Source organism: Schistocerca piceifrons, chromosome 8, assembly GCF_021461385.2.
Source record: "Schistocerca piceifrons isolate TAMUIC-IGC-003096 chromosome 8, iqSchPice1.1, whole genome shotgun sequence".
NCBI lineage: Eukaryota > Metazoa > Arthropoda > Insecta > Orthoptera > Acrididae > Schistocerca > Schistocerca piceifrons.
In genome coordinates this window covers 335,996,312-336,013,152 of record NC_060145.1, presented here as the reverse complement: position 1 = coordinate 336,013,152, position 16,841 = coordinate 335,996,312, and the positions used below count along the sequence as shown (strand labels likewise).

The following is a 16,841-nucleotide window of genomic DNA, read 5'->3' as shown; positions in this document are numbered from 1 at the left end:
TTAATCGTGTACTCCATGACACAGTCACACCTATTAAATATATAGCCATAAACTTGCAAAACAATGTGAAATGGAGAAAGCTCATATGGCTGGTAGTAGGGAAGGCAAGCAACTGACCTCAGTTAATTGGCAGAATTCCAGGAGAATGTAGCACATGTTTAAAGGAGATCACGTATAGAAAACTTGTGCAACCAATTCTACTTGCGTGTTTGGTATCCCCAACAGGTCAGATTAAAAAGAGAGATATTGAAGCATCTTAGAGGCGTGCTACTAGATTTGTTACCGGTAGATTCAGTCAACATGCAAATATAATGGAATTGTTATGGAAACTCAAATGGAAATCCCTGGAGGAAAGATGAAATTCTTTTCATGAAACACTATTCAAAAATTCGTTTTGTAAATGAACATTGCCTTTCTTGCTACAATGTATTTTATTTCTTCCAGACATGTTTCGCCTTTTATTTTAAGGCATCTTCCGTGCAATCTAGAATGATGTTTTGTTTTGATGTGTGATATTTGTAGATTGTAAAACTGTTCACATGTTCCTTTATGTAAATAAGTGATTGCTTACAATTCTTTGTGTTTTTGGTTGGTATCTGCATTTCCTTTCATCTGGTCACATGCTGGAGGCTACACCAAAACTTCAGTTATGAAACATAAGCATGTTTTCAAGTTATGAACTTTTTTCTTGACAATTTTTGTACTGTTCGCCCTTAGTGCAATGGAAAACTATTAGTCTTTTGTCACTAGTTGTAGTTTACAAGGTCAAACAATATGAAAATTGTGAAGGAAAAGTTTGTAACATGAAAACATGCATATGTTTCATAGGTGAAGTTATAGTGCGACCTCCAGCATGTGACTAGATGAGAGAAAATGCAAATGCCTACCAAAAATGCGAAGAACTTTAAGTAATTACTTATTTGTGAAAAGAAATCAGGAATTGTTTTATTATCTACAAATATAACATGACAAAACGAAACTATATCATTCTAGATTCCACTGAAGACACCTTAAAGTAAAAAAGTGAAATGCATCTGCAAGAAATAAAATATATTGCAGCAAGGAAGTTAGTTTTTATTTACAAAACCAATATTTCTGTGCGTAATGCTGATGATGCCCAAGTGAACAAACTTACTATTGAGAAAGTTTGAAGAACCAGCATTTGTGACTGACTACAGAACGATTCTACTGCCATCAGCATACTTATACATCTTGTGTGAAGACCACAAAGACAAAATAAGAGAAATCAGAGCTTTTATATTCTTATTAATGTTTCCCTTATTGCATTTGGAAATGGAACAGATAAGGGAGTGACTAGCAAATGGTACAACATACTCTCTCCCATACACTATGTTGTGACTTTTGGAGGGTGTACGTAAATGTAAAGAATCGTTCCAATATGTTTTGGTGGGCAATCCACAGGCACAGGAAAGTGATAGTTTCGCTACCCATATGCAACTGACTTCAGTCCTGGGATGTCTTAAGGTGAGAATGTTCATGTCTCAGCTGTGATGGGTCTTCTGGGTCTTGTGTAATCTACTATCACAGTATATCAGTGCTACTAGACAGGGGTGCTCATGATTACATTTCCCTTATTAAGTGTTGTAATGCAAGAGGTAAATACACTTTTGTTAATTTTTTAAAAAAAGGTAAACCTTCAACATTCTGCCCTTGATTCAACATAACTCTTGCACACAAATGTAGGCACTGTAAGATTTGTATTTGTGTGTTTTGTTACGTGAACTCTATTTCACGTAGAGTATGATTTATGTGAAAAAGTAATATTGCTCCATCCGAGGGTGAGGAGAGGGGCACTTGTTACAGGAAACAGACTGGCTGACAGCAACATGTAAAAGTAGAGTGCAACAGACAGAAAGGAAACAAAAGACCAGCGTGTCTGTTTCTGTTGCAGGCCTGGATGCATATATTTGCATGTTATTTAGTTTTGTCCTTACTTATCTAATTTAGTGACCACATCACTTACCAATCATCATTCGAGTTAATTGTAAAGGTTTCGAAAATCTCAAAACTTAAAAACAGTAATTTAAAGTTAGTCATTTCAGATAACTTATGATTCCACCAAGTTAGAATAGTACTTACCAGTAGTAATTTCCTGTAATTTATTTGCTCTGATACAGTAAATGCTGCTGTTTTGATGAACTATGTGTGGTACTTTGCACAGTGCTGACATAAAGCAAATTTCACGTGTATAAGAAGTACAAAAAATGTATTTGTGAAGTTTGTAAAGGTAGAAAGGTATGTAATGTTAGTTAAGAGCCTTAATTTTGGTCACTTGTAGCCCAAACAAGAAGTTTTTGCAGGATCAACTTGCTGAAATCATCTATACGGTGATGTAGGTTAAAGTCCCTAAATTTCTTACCTTCCAGACAATTCACCCTGGCTGGCCCTCATTTGTGAGTAACCGATGAAAAAAATTTTGTAATTTCACATGATCCTCTTCAGCTGTAAAAGAGGGATCTGTAATAGACTCCTTCTGCAGTGTAATGTTTCCAAACGTATATTGAAAAACAGTATTTTCACACACTCTCATTAAAAGATCACAATCTACAATTTGGAAATATGCTGAACATCCATTTCCAAAAGTTGGGTATAGGACAAGCTGCTCAACTTATTGCTGTGGACCGTGTAGGGGTGATGGCAACAAGTAGGAGATAGCTGCTGAGGGCGAAGTACATTGGGGACTTTGTGGGCCCCGAGGCCATTATGATAGGCATGAAGACCTCAGCAGAACCCTGAAATGTCATCCCACACATGCTGATCAGCTGACACTGCAGGTAATTACAAATGAAAGTGACGGAGTACTTAGAAAGAAAATAAAACTCGAACTAAGACTTAAAGAATTTAGATGGATTGTGGACTAGAGACGCTCTGTGAGCAGAAATCCATAGGTTGCCAGTTCGAATTCAGCCCAGAGGAAATATTTCTACAGCTGTAGCTCGGAAGGTCAGCTGATACACAAGTTAACGATTGTTCTTAGTGCGAAATTCTCCTTCACTGTATTGAATCTTCACCTGGGTGACAGTCAACGCAAGGAGGAGCCCAAAGCCTTTACATGCCATGAGACGATTATGATTATTCATAGAGACAAAGTGAGTAATATACAAATGATTGAATATTACTTCTGTAACTAGTTATATTTTGGTCACGATACAATTTAAATGTATGTTTTGGATTACTGAAAGTTTTCTAATGTGTGATATTTTACTGTAATCTGTGGTGACAAATAACAAACTTAAAAAAAAAGTTAAGGTGGTGACCTCTCATTCAAGATGATGTAGATTCAAATCTCTTGAGGTGCGTTGAATTCTTTTTTATTTTTACATCTTTATCAAAATGACTTTGATCAAAAATTTTATTCAGTTAATTGCATTAATTGTAATTTTTTAAACTTCTATTGCTTTGTCACATCATTTTAATCACTGTATTAACTTTTACAATTGCTTTCATTTTTCCTTCCTATTATTCTTTTTGCAATTGGGTTCTTTGTGTGCATGAATTTAATTATTTTTATTTATCTGTCATAATATTTAAACATTTGAGAGTGCTGATATATAGATTAAAAAACAAAACATGAAATACTCTATTTACATTGACTGTGCAGTTGTGTCAAAATTGTATTTTTCATTAGAAGACGTATCTCTCTTTGGATGGTTGACGTTGTTAAAACATTAGACTATTAATTCTTATTCCACTGTGGACAAAGTAACACAGATGAAGTTTTAAATGAAACAAAGGTTAATAAATAAAATGAGATTCAAGCAAAAAGAGAAACCAAAATAATGAATGCAATAACATGGACAAAAATATAGGATGATAAAACAGAAGACATTAAATTGTAGTTAATACATGAACCATAAACAATGGACGTTGCTGTTGGTAGGGTGCCTCACCAATACAGATAGCCATACTATAGGCGCAACCATGACGGAGTGGTATCTGTTGAGAGGCCAGACAAACGTTTGATTCCTGTAGCCTGGCAGCAGCCATTTCAGTATTTGCAGGGGCAACAGTCTTGATGATTTGACTGATCTGGCCTTGTAAGTTTAACTGAAATGGCCTTGCTGTGCTTGTACTGCGAACAGCTGAAAGCAAGGGGAAACTACAGCCATAAGTTTCTCCCGAGGGGATGCAGCTTTACTGTGTAGTTAAATGACGATGGCGTCCTCTTGGGTAAAATATTCTGGAGGTAAAATAGTCCCCCATTTGGATCTCTGGGTGGGGACTACTCAAGAGAATGTCGTTATCGGGAGAAACAAAATTGGCGTTCTAAGGATTGGAGTGTGGAATGTCAGATCTCTTAATCAGGCAGGTAGGTTAGAAAATTTAAAAAGAGAAATGGATAGGCTAAAGTTAGATGTAGTTTGAATTACTGAAGTTTAGTGGCAGGAGGAACAAGACTTCTGGTCAGGTGGACACGGGATTATAAACAAAATTAAATTGGGGTAATGCAGGAGTAGTTTTTTTTAAAAAAAAAAAAAAAAAAAAAAAAAAAAACAGGAGCACTAGTAAGCTTCTACGAACAGCATAGTGAATGCATTATTGTAACCTAGATAGGCACGAAGCCCCCTCTACCACAGTAATACAAGTTTATATGACAACTAGCTCCGCAGATGATGAAGAGATTGAAGAAATGTATGATGAGATAAAAGAAATTATTCAGACAGTGAAGGGAGATGAAAATTTAGTAGTCATGGGTGACTGGAATTCAATAGTAGGAAATGGAAGAGAAGGACAAATAGTAGGTGAATATGGACTGGGGTAACGAATGAAAGAGGAAGCCGCTTGGTAGAATTTTGCTCTGAGCATAACTCAATCATTGCTAACACTTAGTTTAAGAATCGTGAAGGAAAGTTGTATACACGGTAGAAGCCTGGAGACACTGGAAGGTTTCAGATAGATTATATAATGGCAAGACAGAGATTTAGGAACCAGGTTTTATATGGTAAGACATTTCCAGGGGCAGATGTGGAGTTTGACCTCAATCTGTTGGTTATGAATTGTAGAATAAAACTGAAGAAACAGCAAAAAGGTGGGAATTTAAGGAGATGCGATCTGGATAAATTGAAAGAACCAGAGGTTGTAGAGAGTTTCAGAGAGAGCATTAGGGAATGATTGACAAGAACAGGGGAAAGAAATACAGTAGAAGAAGAATGGGTAGCTTTGAGAGATGAAATAATAAAGGCAGCAGATCATCAAGTAGGTAAAAAGATGAGGGCTAGTAGAAGCCCTTGGGTACCAGAAGAAATATTGATGAAAAAAGAAAATATAAATTGCAGTAAATGAAGCAGGCAAAAAGGAATACAAACATCTCAAAAATGAGATCGACAGGAAGTGCAAAATGGCTAAGCAGGGATGGCTAGAGGACAAATGTAAGGATGTTGAGGCATACCTCACTAGGGGTAAGATAGGTACTGCCTACAGGAAAATGAAAGAGACCTTTGAAGAAAAGAGAACTATTTGTATGAATATCAAGAGTTCAGATGGAAAACACGTTCTAAGGAAAGAATGGAAAGCAGAAAGTAGAAAGGAGTAAATAGAGGGTCTGTACAAGGGTGAAAATAGAAAGGAGCGTACAGAGGGTCTGTACAAGGGTGATGTACTCGAGGGCAATACTATGGAAATGGAAGAGGACGTGGGTCAAGATAAAATGGGAGATATGATACTGTGTTAAGAATTTGACAAAGCACTGGAAGACCTAAGTTGAAACAAGGCCCCGGGAGTAGACAACATGCCATTGGAACTGCAGATAGTCTTGGGAGAGCCAGCCCTGACAGAACTCTACCATCTGTTGAGCAAGATGTATGAGACAGGTGAAATACCCTCAGACTTCAAGAATAATATAATAATTCCAATCCCAAAGAAAGCAGGTGTTGACAGGTATGAAAATTACTATCAGTTTAATAAGTCACGGCTGTAAAATACTAACACGAATTCTTCACAGATGGATGGAAAAACTGCTAGAAGCCGACCTTGGGGAAGATCACATAGATTCCATAGAAATGTTGGAACACGTGAGGCAATACTGACCCTACAATGTAGCTTAGAGGATAGATTAAGGAAAGGTAAACCTACTTTTCTAGCATTTGTGGACTTAGAGAAAGCTATTGAAAATGTTGACTGGAATACTCCCTTCCAAATTCTGAAGGTGGCATGGGTCAAATACAGGGAGCAAAAGGCTATTTACAATTTGCACAGAAATCAGATGGCAGTCAAGAGTTGAGGGGCATGAAAGGGAAGCAGTGGCTGGGAAGGGCATGAGACAGGGTTGTAGCCTATCCCCGATATTATTCAATCTTTATACTGAGTAAGCAGTAAAAGAAACAAAAGAAAAATTTGGAGTAAGAATTAAAATCCATGGAGAAGAAATAAAAACTTTGAGGTTTGCTGATGACATTGTAACTCTGTCAGAGACAGCAAAGGACCTGGAAGAGCAGTTGAATGGAATGGACAGTGTGTTGAAAGGAGGATATAAGATGAACATCAACAACAGTGTAATGAGGATAATGGAATGTAGTTTTATTAAATCATGTGATGCTGAGGAGATTGGATTAGGAAATGAGAGACTTCAAGTAGTAGATGAGTTTTGCTATTTAGGGAGCAAAATAACTGATGATGCTCGAAGTAGAGTGGATATAAAATGTAGACTGTCAATGGCAAGGAAAGCTTTTTTGAAGAAGAGAAATTTGTTAACATCGAATATAGATTTAAGTGTCAGGAATTCTTTTCTGAAAGTATTTGTATGGAGTGTAGCCATGTAGGGACGTGAAACGTGGATGATAAATAGTTTAGACAAGAAGAGAATAGAAGCTTTAGAAATGCGGTAATACAGAAGAATGTTGAAGATTAGATGGGTACATCATGTAACTGATGAGGAGGTACTGAATAGAATTGGTGGGAAGAGGTATTTGTGCCACAACTTTACTAGAAAAACTAAAGCTGTCAGTTACATGAGTCAGTTATATGAATGTGTGGTGCCCAAAAGAACAGACACCACAATTCATGTAGTAGAAGAGACAGACTGAATGGAAATCATTGCACTTGCCTGCACACAACCAGGATACCTGGCTTACGATTGTTGGTAGGACATGTTCTGGGGCATCAAGGGATCACCAATCTGGAGGGTAAAAATTGTAGAGGGAGACCAAGAGATGAATACACTAAGCAGATTCAGAAGGATGTAGGGTGCAGTAGTTGCTTGGAGATGAAGAAGCTTGCAAAGGATTGAGTAGCATGGAGAGCTGCATCAAACTAGTCTCTGAACTGAAGACCACAACAAAAACAACATAAAAATAATTAAAATCACATGCACAGAAATTCCAAATGGAAAAAGAGTGGTAGCAAGAAAAAATGAAAGAGACTGCAAAACTTAATATGTTGATTAAAATGATGCGACAAAGCAGTAGAAATAAAAAAATACATTTAATCAAATTAACTGAATAAAAACTATGGTCAAAGTAATTTCAACAGAGATGTAAAAATAATGAAAATTCAATACACCTGACGTGGTTTGAACCCACAACCTCTTGTGCGTGAGGCCAGTATCTTAATCATTATGCTTTATTTTTGTTGGTTGCTTGGAAGTGGGTGACCACTAGGGTGAATGATTGCATGGTGTGAAACTTGGTACCTTAACCTACTTCACTTTATAGATGATTTTAAAAAGTCAATCCCACCACTAGGGACCCCTCCTTGTTAGTGCCATCCTGTTGTTTTGCAGAACAGTTTTGTTTAATACTTTCGTTTTATTTTTTTCAGGACAGAAGAGCTGTTAAATCAAAGTTTTCAACAAATTCGCAGTATAATGGGCGATTTCATGTCAATGGATTGGACTCATTTGGAACAGTGAAGATGACTGTGCTTTCTCTCTCTCTCTCTCTCTCTCTCTCTCTCTCTCTCTCTCTGTGTGTGTGTGTCTGTGTGTGTGTGTGTGTGTGTGTGTGTGTGTGTGTGCGCGCGCGCGCGCCTGCACATGGTGAATTCCTGATTCTGTGGTATAAGTTCACATTTCTTATTACACATTAAAATTCATCAATATTCAGGAGTACAGCATAATTAGCTATGTAATCCTTGATTGTGTGGGTGATTTAGTTTCTGGTGCAGAAGACTATAAGTGTCATGTACTATACAATTCGCGTAATTTAAAGCAAGACTGGAGAAGGAGTCACTATGTTGTATCATACCTTCTGTGGCCTACAGTCACACTTGTTTGCTCAGGCGTAGTGCTTTACACTCGTGTCATGCTAGAAAAAAACCTGTCTACAATTTTTTTACAATTTACACAATACTGAACACTTTTTTGATAAGAATGTAACAATAAAGATGTGGAGAAATGACAGATCGCAAAATTACTGCCATGTGTTGACACGGCAAGAATTGAAATGTTTGTGTATTGCTAAATAATTTTTATTTGTTGTGACTGAAGCTATATCTTTGCGTGAATTGAAATGTATTTGTTATACATTGGTTTATGTTTTATATTCTATTTTATGTGCTTAGATTTCTAACAATAGTTATGTCTTGATGAACAGAGAAAATATTGGGTATATTGAAGACTGAATGCACATTTATAGAGTTTGTGGTGAAAAGTGAGTCTCACTTCATTATATTTACACATGAAAGATGTTTTTTACAGTTTGTTCCTCTTTGTTATTCACAAGCAAAAATAAGGGATGTGTGGATCATTTATCTCAGAAAACTATTTTGAAAGAAAATATATATTTTTAGATTAAATTTTAGGCCTAGCAATAGCAATTTTTTACAAAGTTACATCTTGAAGAAATGAAATACTTTCTATGCATTTACTGTAATCTTTAAAAGGCATCTATTTGACAAAGTTAGCTACAGTTTCTTAGAGTATAGCTGATTGTTAGTTGCTGTGGGGAAATAACAAAAATTATTTTTCTTTAGTCTTCAGTTTTAAAGCCAGATGGGAGTTTAGGGAACTCAAGAAAAAAGTCATTGCAATAGTTGTATAAAACTAGATAGAAAGGAGAGGAAACAGTAATTAACAAATATAGCAATTACAAAATACAGTGTAATACAGTTTTTGTGTGTCATTATTGGTTTATGTTCAGTAATATTTCTTTGTCCCAATTTCATATGTAATTTTGAATATTTTATTGGCTTTTACTGGTTATCACCCACCTTGTTCATGAGTATTGCCATTTGTTCAAAAATTTTGTGATGTTGTATTATTACATTTCCTGTTTGTGAAAGGGCTGTTGTATTTATCATGTTGTGTAGTCGTCCAATATTTATCATTCTGTGTAGTTGTGCAATATTTTATGAGAGCGAGAACAACCAAATGTTATATTGTTAACTGAAGACTCATTCATTTCTTTGACTGTTTATCTGATTACACATGTACATTGCTACCTTACCATGGATATACTATCTTTTACCATGGATATACTATGTTTTTTAGACACAGTCAAATGAGATACTCAGTCTCTCTTTACTTTTAGTCTCTCTATTGTGAGTTACTCCAATTCATTTAAATACAGAGCAAATAAATCATTTTATGAAACCAATTTTACCTCACATGTTATTGATGTCTGCCATTATAATTGCATATGCTTCTGCAGCCAAAACCAGCTGACAAAAAGGTTTTTTTGAGTATAGTACTGCATCATGTTGTTGTTGTTGTTGTTGTTGTTGTTGTTGTTGTCTTCAGTCCAGTGACTGGTTTGATGCAGCTCTCCGTGCTACTCTATCCTGTGCAAGCTTCCTCATTTCCAAGTAATTGCTATACCCTACATCCTTCTGAATCTGCTTAGTGTATTTGTCTCTTGGTCTCCTTCTATGATTTTTATCTTCCACACTGCCCTCCAATACTAAATTGGTGATCCCTTGATGCCTCAGAACATATCCTACGAACCAATCCATACTTTTAGACAAGTTGTGCCACAAATTCCTCTTCTCCCCAATTCTGTTCAGTACCTTCTCATTAGTTACCTGATCTACCCATCTAATCTTCAACATTCTTCTGTATCACCGCATTTCGAAAGCTTCTATTCTCTTCTTGTCTAAACTATTTATCGTCCATGTTTCACTTCCATACATGGCTACACTCCATACAAATACTTTCAGAAACGGCTTCCTGACACTTAAATCTATACTCAGCTTTTCTTGCCATTGCCGGTCTACATTTTATATCCCCTCTACTTTCACCATCATCACTTATTTTGCTCCCCAAATAGCAAAACTCATCTACTACTTTAAGTGTCTCATTTCCTAATCTAATTCCCTCAGCATCACATGGTTTAGTTAGACTACATTCCATTATCTTCATTTTGCTTTTGTTGATGTTCATCTTATATCCTCCTTTCAACACACTAACAATTCTGTTCAACTGCTCTTCCAGGTCCTTTGCTGCCTGTGACAGAATTACAATGTTATCGACAAACCTAAAAGTTTTTATTTCTTGTCCATGGATTTTAATTCCTACTCCAAATTTTACATTTTCTTTACTGCTTGCTCAATAGAGATCATCTGCATCAATACTGGCAAAACCAGGTTTTCGGCTGTGCTCACAGTGGCCCCCTCCTGGGTCTACTGGTGTGTTGTAACTGTACAAAGTCACTTATATTTTGTCATTACAGCTCATTAAGCATGATATGTCACAACTTTAAAAATAACATTGTTGTTATTGGTCTCTTTAAGGTGGAAGTATTTGGGACTCTCTTGTAACTCTCTTACTCTCTCTTACTGTGACTTACTAAGAGTGACAATCTTACTGTGCTGGAGGGAGTGGGAATCTGCTGTTATTTATTGCTTCTTCCATAGTATGCCATGATTAGTGGTCATCAGTGAATGGGGTGTAGGCTCCTGTTTTCCTCCTGCTGGAGGCAGGCTGTTTGGCTGTAGTTATTCACCTGTAGTGCTCATGTCTCATATTATGGTCGTGGCCTGTTGGTCCCTAGGGCTGGCAACAAGGTTGGGGTAAGCCTGAGTTCCTAGTCTTTGTTCGTGTTGTTAGGGTGATCTAGTAGTTTGATAGCTTCTCTGATCTTGTTTTTTATCAAACCTGGCTGCTTAGCAAGTACGCATTTTTCATTACATTTTATTTCCTATTTGCAGTGGTAGTGGAGCTTAGCCACTGCAGATTTGCTGTGTTGTCCTAGATGAATGTAGCACAAGTGTTCCCGAATGCTTATTACTATTGACCTGATGTTTTCACCAATGAATAATTCTTCACATTGATATTCCACCTTGTGCACACATGCAGTGTGTAAAAGGCCTACTTTGGCCTTAGTGGAGCCTAGCACATCCTGGATCTTCTGGCCAGCGAGGCACCAACCTGCCGAAGGTGTTTACCAATCCTGTCTACGAAATTTTTCATGTAGGGTAAGCGTGCTGCTGGGTGCAGTTTGTCAATTTTTTGCCTGTCTTGCTTTGTTTTGTTTGTTGTCATGGCTGTGTGGATTGATTTGTGGTTGTAATCATTGGCCAAGAATATGTTTGGTTGTGTGGCCATCTTCCGCAGCAGCTGTTAACATCTGTTGTTATAGGTTATATGTCTAGAGCTGACTGCAATGTAATTAAAAAGAATTACACCAGACGTGTTTCAGTTTTATTTATAAAGTATCTTCTGTGGCATTCAGTAAATTGGATACATACATTTGTACATTTATTTTTCATTCTTTTAGGTTAAAAACAGCGTTTTCTTTATGAAGTTAGTCTGTAAGCTACCTACGGTGTTTCTTCACATAGTCTGCACCTTCCCCTCTTGCTACCAGTGGCTGATGTCAACAGGCTTCATTGGCCAAGAACGTTGAACACAGCCTTTTGAGCATGTGTTATGTTTTGACCCTTACTTAGATGCTGCACATGGATATTCAGAGAGTAGGTAACTCAGTTCATCTGCACTGGATGGTGGTTGGACACCTGTCAGAATGTGTACGCTTCTAATACACTCTGTACCCTGGTGTGCCCTCTGCTGTTCCATTCGCTTCCACATATGGTGATGGAATTCTCATTCTTCTCTACTTCAAGCATGAACTGTATCTTTGGATGCATTTTATTCGGATGTTTGTGAAACCTCTCTACCTATGTTTCACTACGAGGCTATACAGCAAATGTATTGGACATATATCTGAGCTAGCATCTTGGGCACAAAGGAGCAGAACAAAGTGCTTTTGCTTTGAAGGCCTCAATGAACATGACTGCTGCTAATGAAGATAGGGGAGACCCCCAATTGCTGCTCATTCTGTCTGCTCATATTATTTTCCTTGCCATTTGAAAAATGTTGAAGAAAAACATAGTTAAGGTCGTTGCTCATGTCTGGCAGAACATGCATTTGTAGTATGTGAACAGTTTCATCCTTTGCCACATTTGTGAAATGCGACTTTACGTCAAAGCTGACCGTGATGTCCTTGGATGAAATTGTTTCTCCCTTTATGTGTCGAGTTCTTCACAAAGAGTAGGTTTTTCCAACTAGAGGTCATAACTTGCAGGCTACATACTTAGCAAATTGTAATTGTAATATGGCCTCATGGTGAAATGGAGCTACACAAGTTCCACGAATATTTGAATAAAATGCACATCAATATATAGCTCATCCTCAAGGTAGAGAAGAATGGAACAATTCTATTCTTAGATGTGGAACTATTTGGGAGAATGGATGGTGTGCTAGGACACAGAGTATATTGGAAGCTTACACATACAGACAGGTATTTGCACACCCAGTCCATCCATCACCCAGTGCAGAAGAATTCAGCTAGGCTATCCACATGCAGCATCCAAGTAATGCTCAGAACGTAACACACAACTTCAGAAGCCTGCGTACAATCTTCTTGGCCAGTGGTTACAACCATATATCGATCCACCCAGCCATGGCAATGAACAAAACAAAATCAAGGTAAGCAGGAAATCTACAAACTATTCTAAAGTATTCTTTGGTGATATCAGTAGGCCAGTAGCGATATTCATATGAGAACACGAATGCTACTTCTGTGTAGGGCAACACAGAAAATCTGCAGTGGCAGGTAGGTTTGCTCCATCCTGGCTGCCCCCCTCCCCCTCCCTCCCCACCCTGGAGACCAACAGGCCACACCAATAACAGAAGATGCAAGTGCTACCAGTGAATAACTGCCACTGTGCAGCCTGCATCCAACAGGAGGAAAACGGCAGCCCACACCTCATTTGCCAATGTCCACCAGTCATGTTAAACAATGCAAGAAGCAATAGATAACAACAGATCCCCATTCCTTCCATTGTATTAACCTATTATGATAAAGTTCCCACTCCTTCTTCCTCAAGAGACCAATTATGATGACAATAAAATTAAAAAAAAATTAGTGATGCAGTGCCATGTTCATTGAGCAATAATGACAGCACAGCTGGAACACACCAGTGGACCCAGGAGGAGGCCACTGTAACTGAGGCCGAAACATTGGTTTCCACAATAGAGGTTTCTATATTTTGATGCTGTACAATACTCATAAAACTTTTGTCAGTTTGTCACTCATTATTAGATATAAAATGCAGCTGAAATTAGAAAGTTTGCTTATCTTCTTCTATTTTAAGATATAAACCAGGAGTAGTTATCCTTTTTGCCTACTGCCCACATTTGTACATATGTTACTAGTAAAGTTTTCTGACAATCCACCAGTTCCGCAGTAATGATGATTTTATAAAGTAGGGTAGTAATTTTACTTTATAAAATTCATAAAGCAGAGTCATAGCAATTTAAAGTGTACGGTTACCTATCATATACTTAATGTATAAATTTTATGAAAACCTAATGTGAAAATGTTTTTAAAATCCCTGTGCCGACAACTTACCATAAAACCTGGAATGCCCACTAGTGGGCTGTAGTACTGAGTTGACTACCACTGATCTAAACATAAATGTTAACAGAGTGTATAAGCCCCAGGAAAAACTTAGAAATTTTTTCATCAGGGAGAAAACCAGGAAAACAGGAATTATTTATAATTTTTAATTGAATTTTTGTAATTTTGGCTTTTAAGAAATGCTACTCTGACAAAGAATTTTACTTTAGCCTACTACAGAAGAATAATACTGCAGTAGTAAAACATAAATGAGAGAAAAACACGAAAATAAAACTTAAGTTGTGGAGAAAATGCGCTATTTACAACGACGAAACACAGTGCGCATACAAGTGTCCACCTACAGCAAAATATGTCAAAGGCTCTTACATGAAGACTGTGCAGTATTGCTTTTGATGAGCATGATGTAACAATTGTCTACATTTATAACAGATCATGGGAAAGTATTGTGAATGGTGGTTTGAAAAGTGTTACTTTCAAAGTAAATTGTAAGCTATGTTACGTGGTAGAACGAGAATCAAACACTACGTGATTCAAGAAATTGTAAAGCAGTTAACTTTTATTCAAATCTTAACACTTTCAGGACCAGCTACTTAAAAAAAAAATTCAGGCCTCAAAGACTAGACATTTATATTATTATTTAAAATTTTACTGGCACATTTGTGTTTGATATATCTTAAAGGTAACACACGCAAAAAAAGACCAACATTATATGTGAAAGCTTAGCTTATCTTGTAGCTATACTATATGTACATTAATTTAAACCATAAACTTTTCCTATTTGTGTGTTCACACCACTTAACAGTGCTACTGCTGTAGATTGGCTTCATCACGTGTCCTATACTCCGAATGTCTTGTGCCATTTGCTGGCGCAATAATGCGCATCACAATCTCGATTTCAGTGCTTTGGAAACTAACATGTTGTGTGTGGTGGAATTCATATACGTACTCTTGTAATAGTAAAATATGCAATTTACATGTTGCTGTGCACCAAAGATCTTTCCAAAACACATTATTTTTTTTGTCCATTTTTGTTTTCTAAAGCACCGTGATGTTCCACACCTGTGTATAAAACCTTTACCATTCACACCAGGACATTCTACACCAGTGTATAAAAACTTTACCATTCAAAGGATTAATAAGTTTTACAGTTCTGAGGGAAAGTATACTGTCACTTAAATATCATCAACCGGGAAAAAGTTTATTTTTAACCGAAAAAAATCTGGGAATGTTTTTCCTTATCCATGCATGCACTCTCTGTTCATATCTGCCATACTAATTGATAATTTTGTTAGAAAACATGTTTCACTATGGTCATTAAACGTTGTCTTATGACCAAATCTTGAGGAAGATGCACTGAAGACAGACAGTTATCATTTATGTAGTGCAATATTGGCATGAATTCAACTGTATGTGCTTGCATATGTTGCATTCATTGAGAGAGAATTCTTGGAAGCTATTCAAAGTGGTAACTAGTCTTCTATTACATTTCACTGATCCTGAATCCTCTGGGAATAAACTTTCATTAGTTCCTGTCTTTCAACTGCTTATGCCATCCCCACAGCTCTTTCATTATTACCTTCATTTCACATTTGGAGTCAGCCCTTCCATCTCCTGGCTTCAGCTCACCATAATTTTCATCATCCTTGATGTATTATTTGTTTTTACTAATCTCAGTGATTTCTCCATACCTTGTTCTACATCCTTGGAACCTCCTTACGCAATCCCTTCCTCATTTCATACCTACACCTGTAACCTGCAAGCCACCGTATGGCATATGGTGGAGAGCACATAGTATCAAGTATCACTTCCCCCTTTCCTTTATTATTCTCAGGAAGTAAGGCTGTCAGTAATCCTCCTTATGGTCCTGAATTTATATAATTTTGGCATTTCACTCGTTATATGAAATGTATATTTGAGGAAGTAAAGTGTTTCTAGATTAGTTTTGGATTGTTACCTCAGATGCAGGTAAGCCTGTGCAGTTCTTTGAGCATTTCTGTGGTAAAGTAATGCTGACAAATCAATGATGAATCTTGGCTTTCTCCTTCCAATCTTTTCCATCTCTTCCATTACTCTGTCGTGTTTCATGCACCAGTTACACTTCTTTAGAAATCTTCCATTAGATCTGATACTGTCCTGTGTTTTTCCACCTTCCATCACTCCAGAAAGAAACTCATTGATACTTGAACATTGTGATTGATTTCAGTAACTACTGTAATCCCCAACCACATGCTCAAATGTTGTTGGATCTTTTCGCCTATTTATGCACATTATGTTTATTTTTGTTTAGTTAGCTGCCAGTCTTTACATTAGGCACTGATTATCTGTAGATGTCTGCATTCATTAAAAAGTTTCTAAGAATATCACAACACTGTACGGTATACAATTGTCACCTGTGAATAACCTCATAAAGATACAGATCTTATCAACCAGGTATTTTATATATATGGTGAACAGCAGCAGTTCCATCGCACCATCTTGCTTTTGACGTGTGTCCCAATTAAGAATGACCAACTGTTTTCTAGGAAATCAACTGGCTATCTTTTTGGATGTTCTGTAAATATTTTAGGAGGGGACAATCATCGTGCATCCACCCGGCACCACGTAGGGACACATGTGTTTGTCTATTTGTGCTCTAGCTTGAGAAAAGATGTACTCTGAAAGCTAGCAAGTTTTCTTTTGTGTGTGTGTGTGTGTGTGTGTGTGTGTGTGTGTGTGTCTGTGGATGGCTCAATGCTTCTGCCTTTTGGTGAGTGGTCTCACTTATTTCTTAAGTATCTTCATCCTACCAGAACTTTCCTACTATTATTTTTGGGTATTCTGTGTGAACATGTTTTGTTTACTACTTGACAGTGTGGGACTATATGAGGAGACTACTTGAACACGATACAGGGATTCTGCATTTGCTTACTTACTCTTTTCTTCCATCCCAACTCCATTCCCTCTCCCACTCACTCCTCCCCCCCCCCCCCCTCCCCCTCCCCACACGCACGCACACACACACACACACACACACACACACACACACAC

General features: G+C 37.3%; 1 protein-coding gene across 7 annotated transcripts in view; it reads left to right on the top strand.

The window, feature by feature from the left end:
* The window catches only part of LOC124711372 (inhibitor of nuclear factor kappa-B kinase subunit alpha), a 183,897-nt gene extending 167,370 nt beyond the window's left edge, over positions 1-16,527 (top strand). For 6 of the 7 annotated variants that reach the window (XM_047241418.1, XM_047241420.1, XM_047241421.1 and 3 more), the window contains one exon: positions 7,777-9,551. In XM_047241418.1, coding sequence (XP_047097374.1) covers positions 7,777-7,867 — 91 coding nt within the window. In that variant the 3' untranslated portion in view covers positions 7,868-9,551. Of the gene's footprint in view, positions 1-7,776; positions 9,552-16,491 lie in introns of those variants that run through there. The other variant, XR_007005466.1, reaches the window with a different exon arrangement.
* Positions 16,528-16,841: the final 314 nt, after the last annotated feature.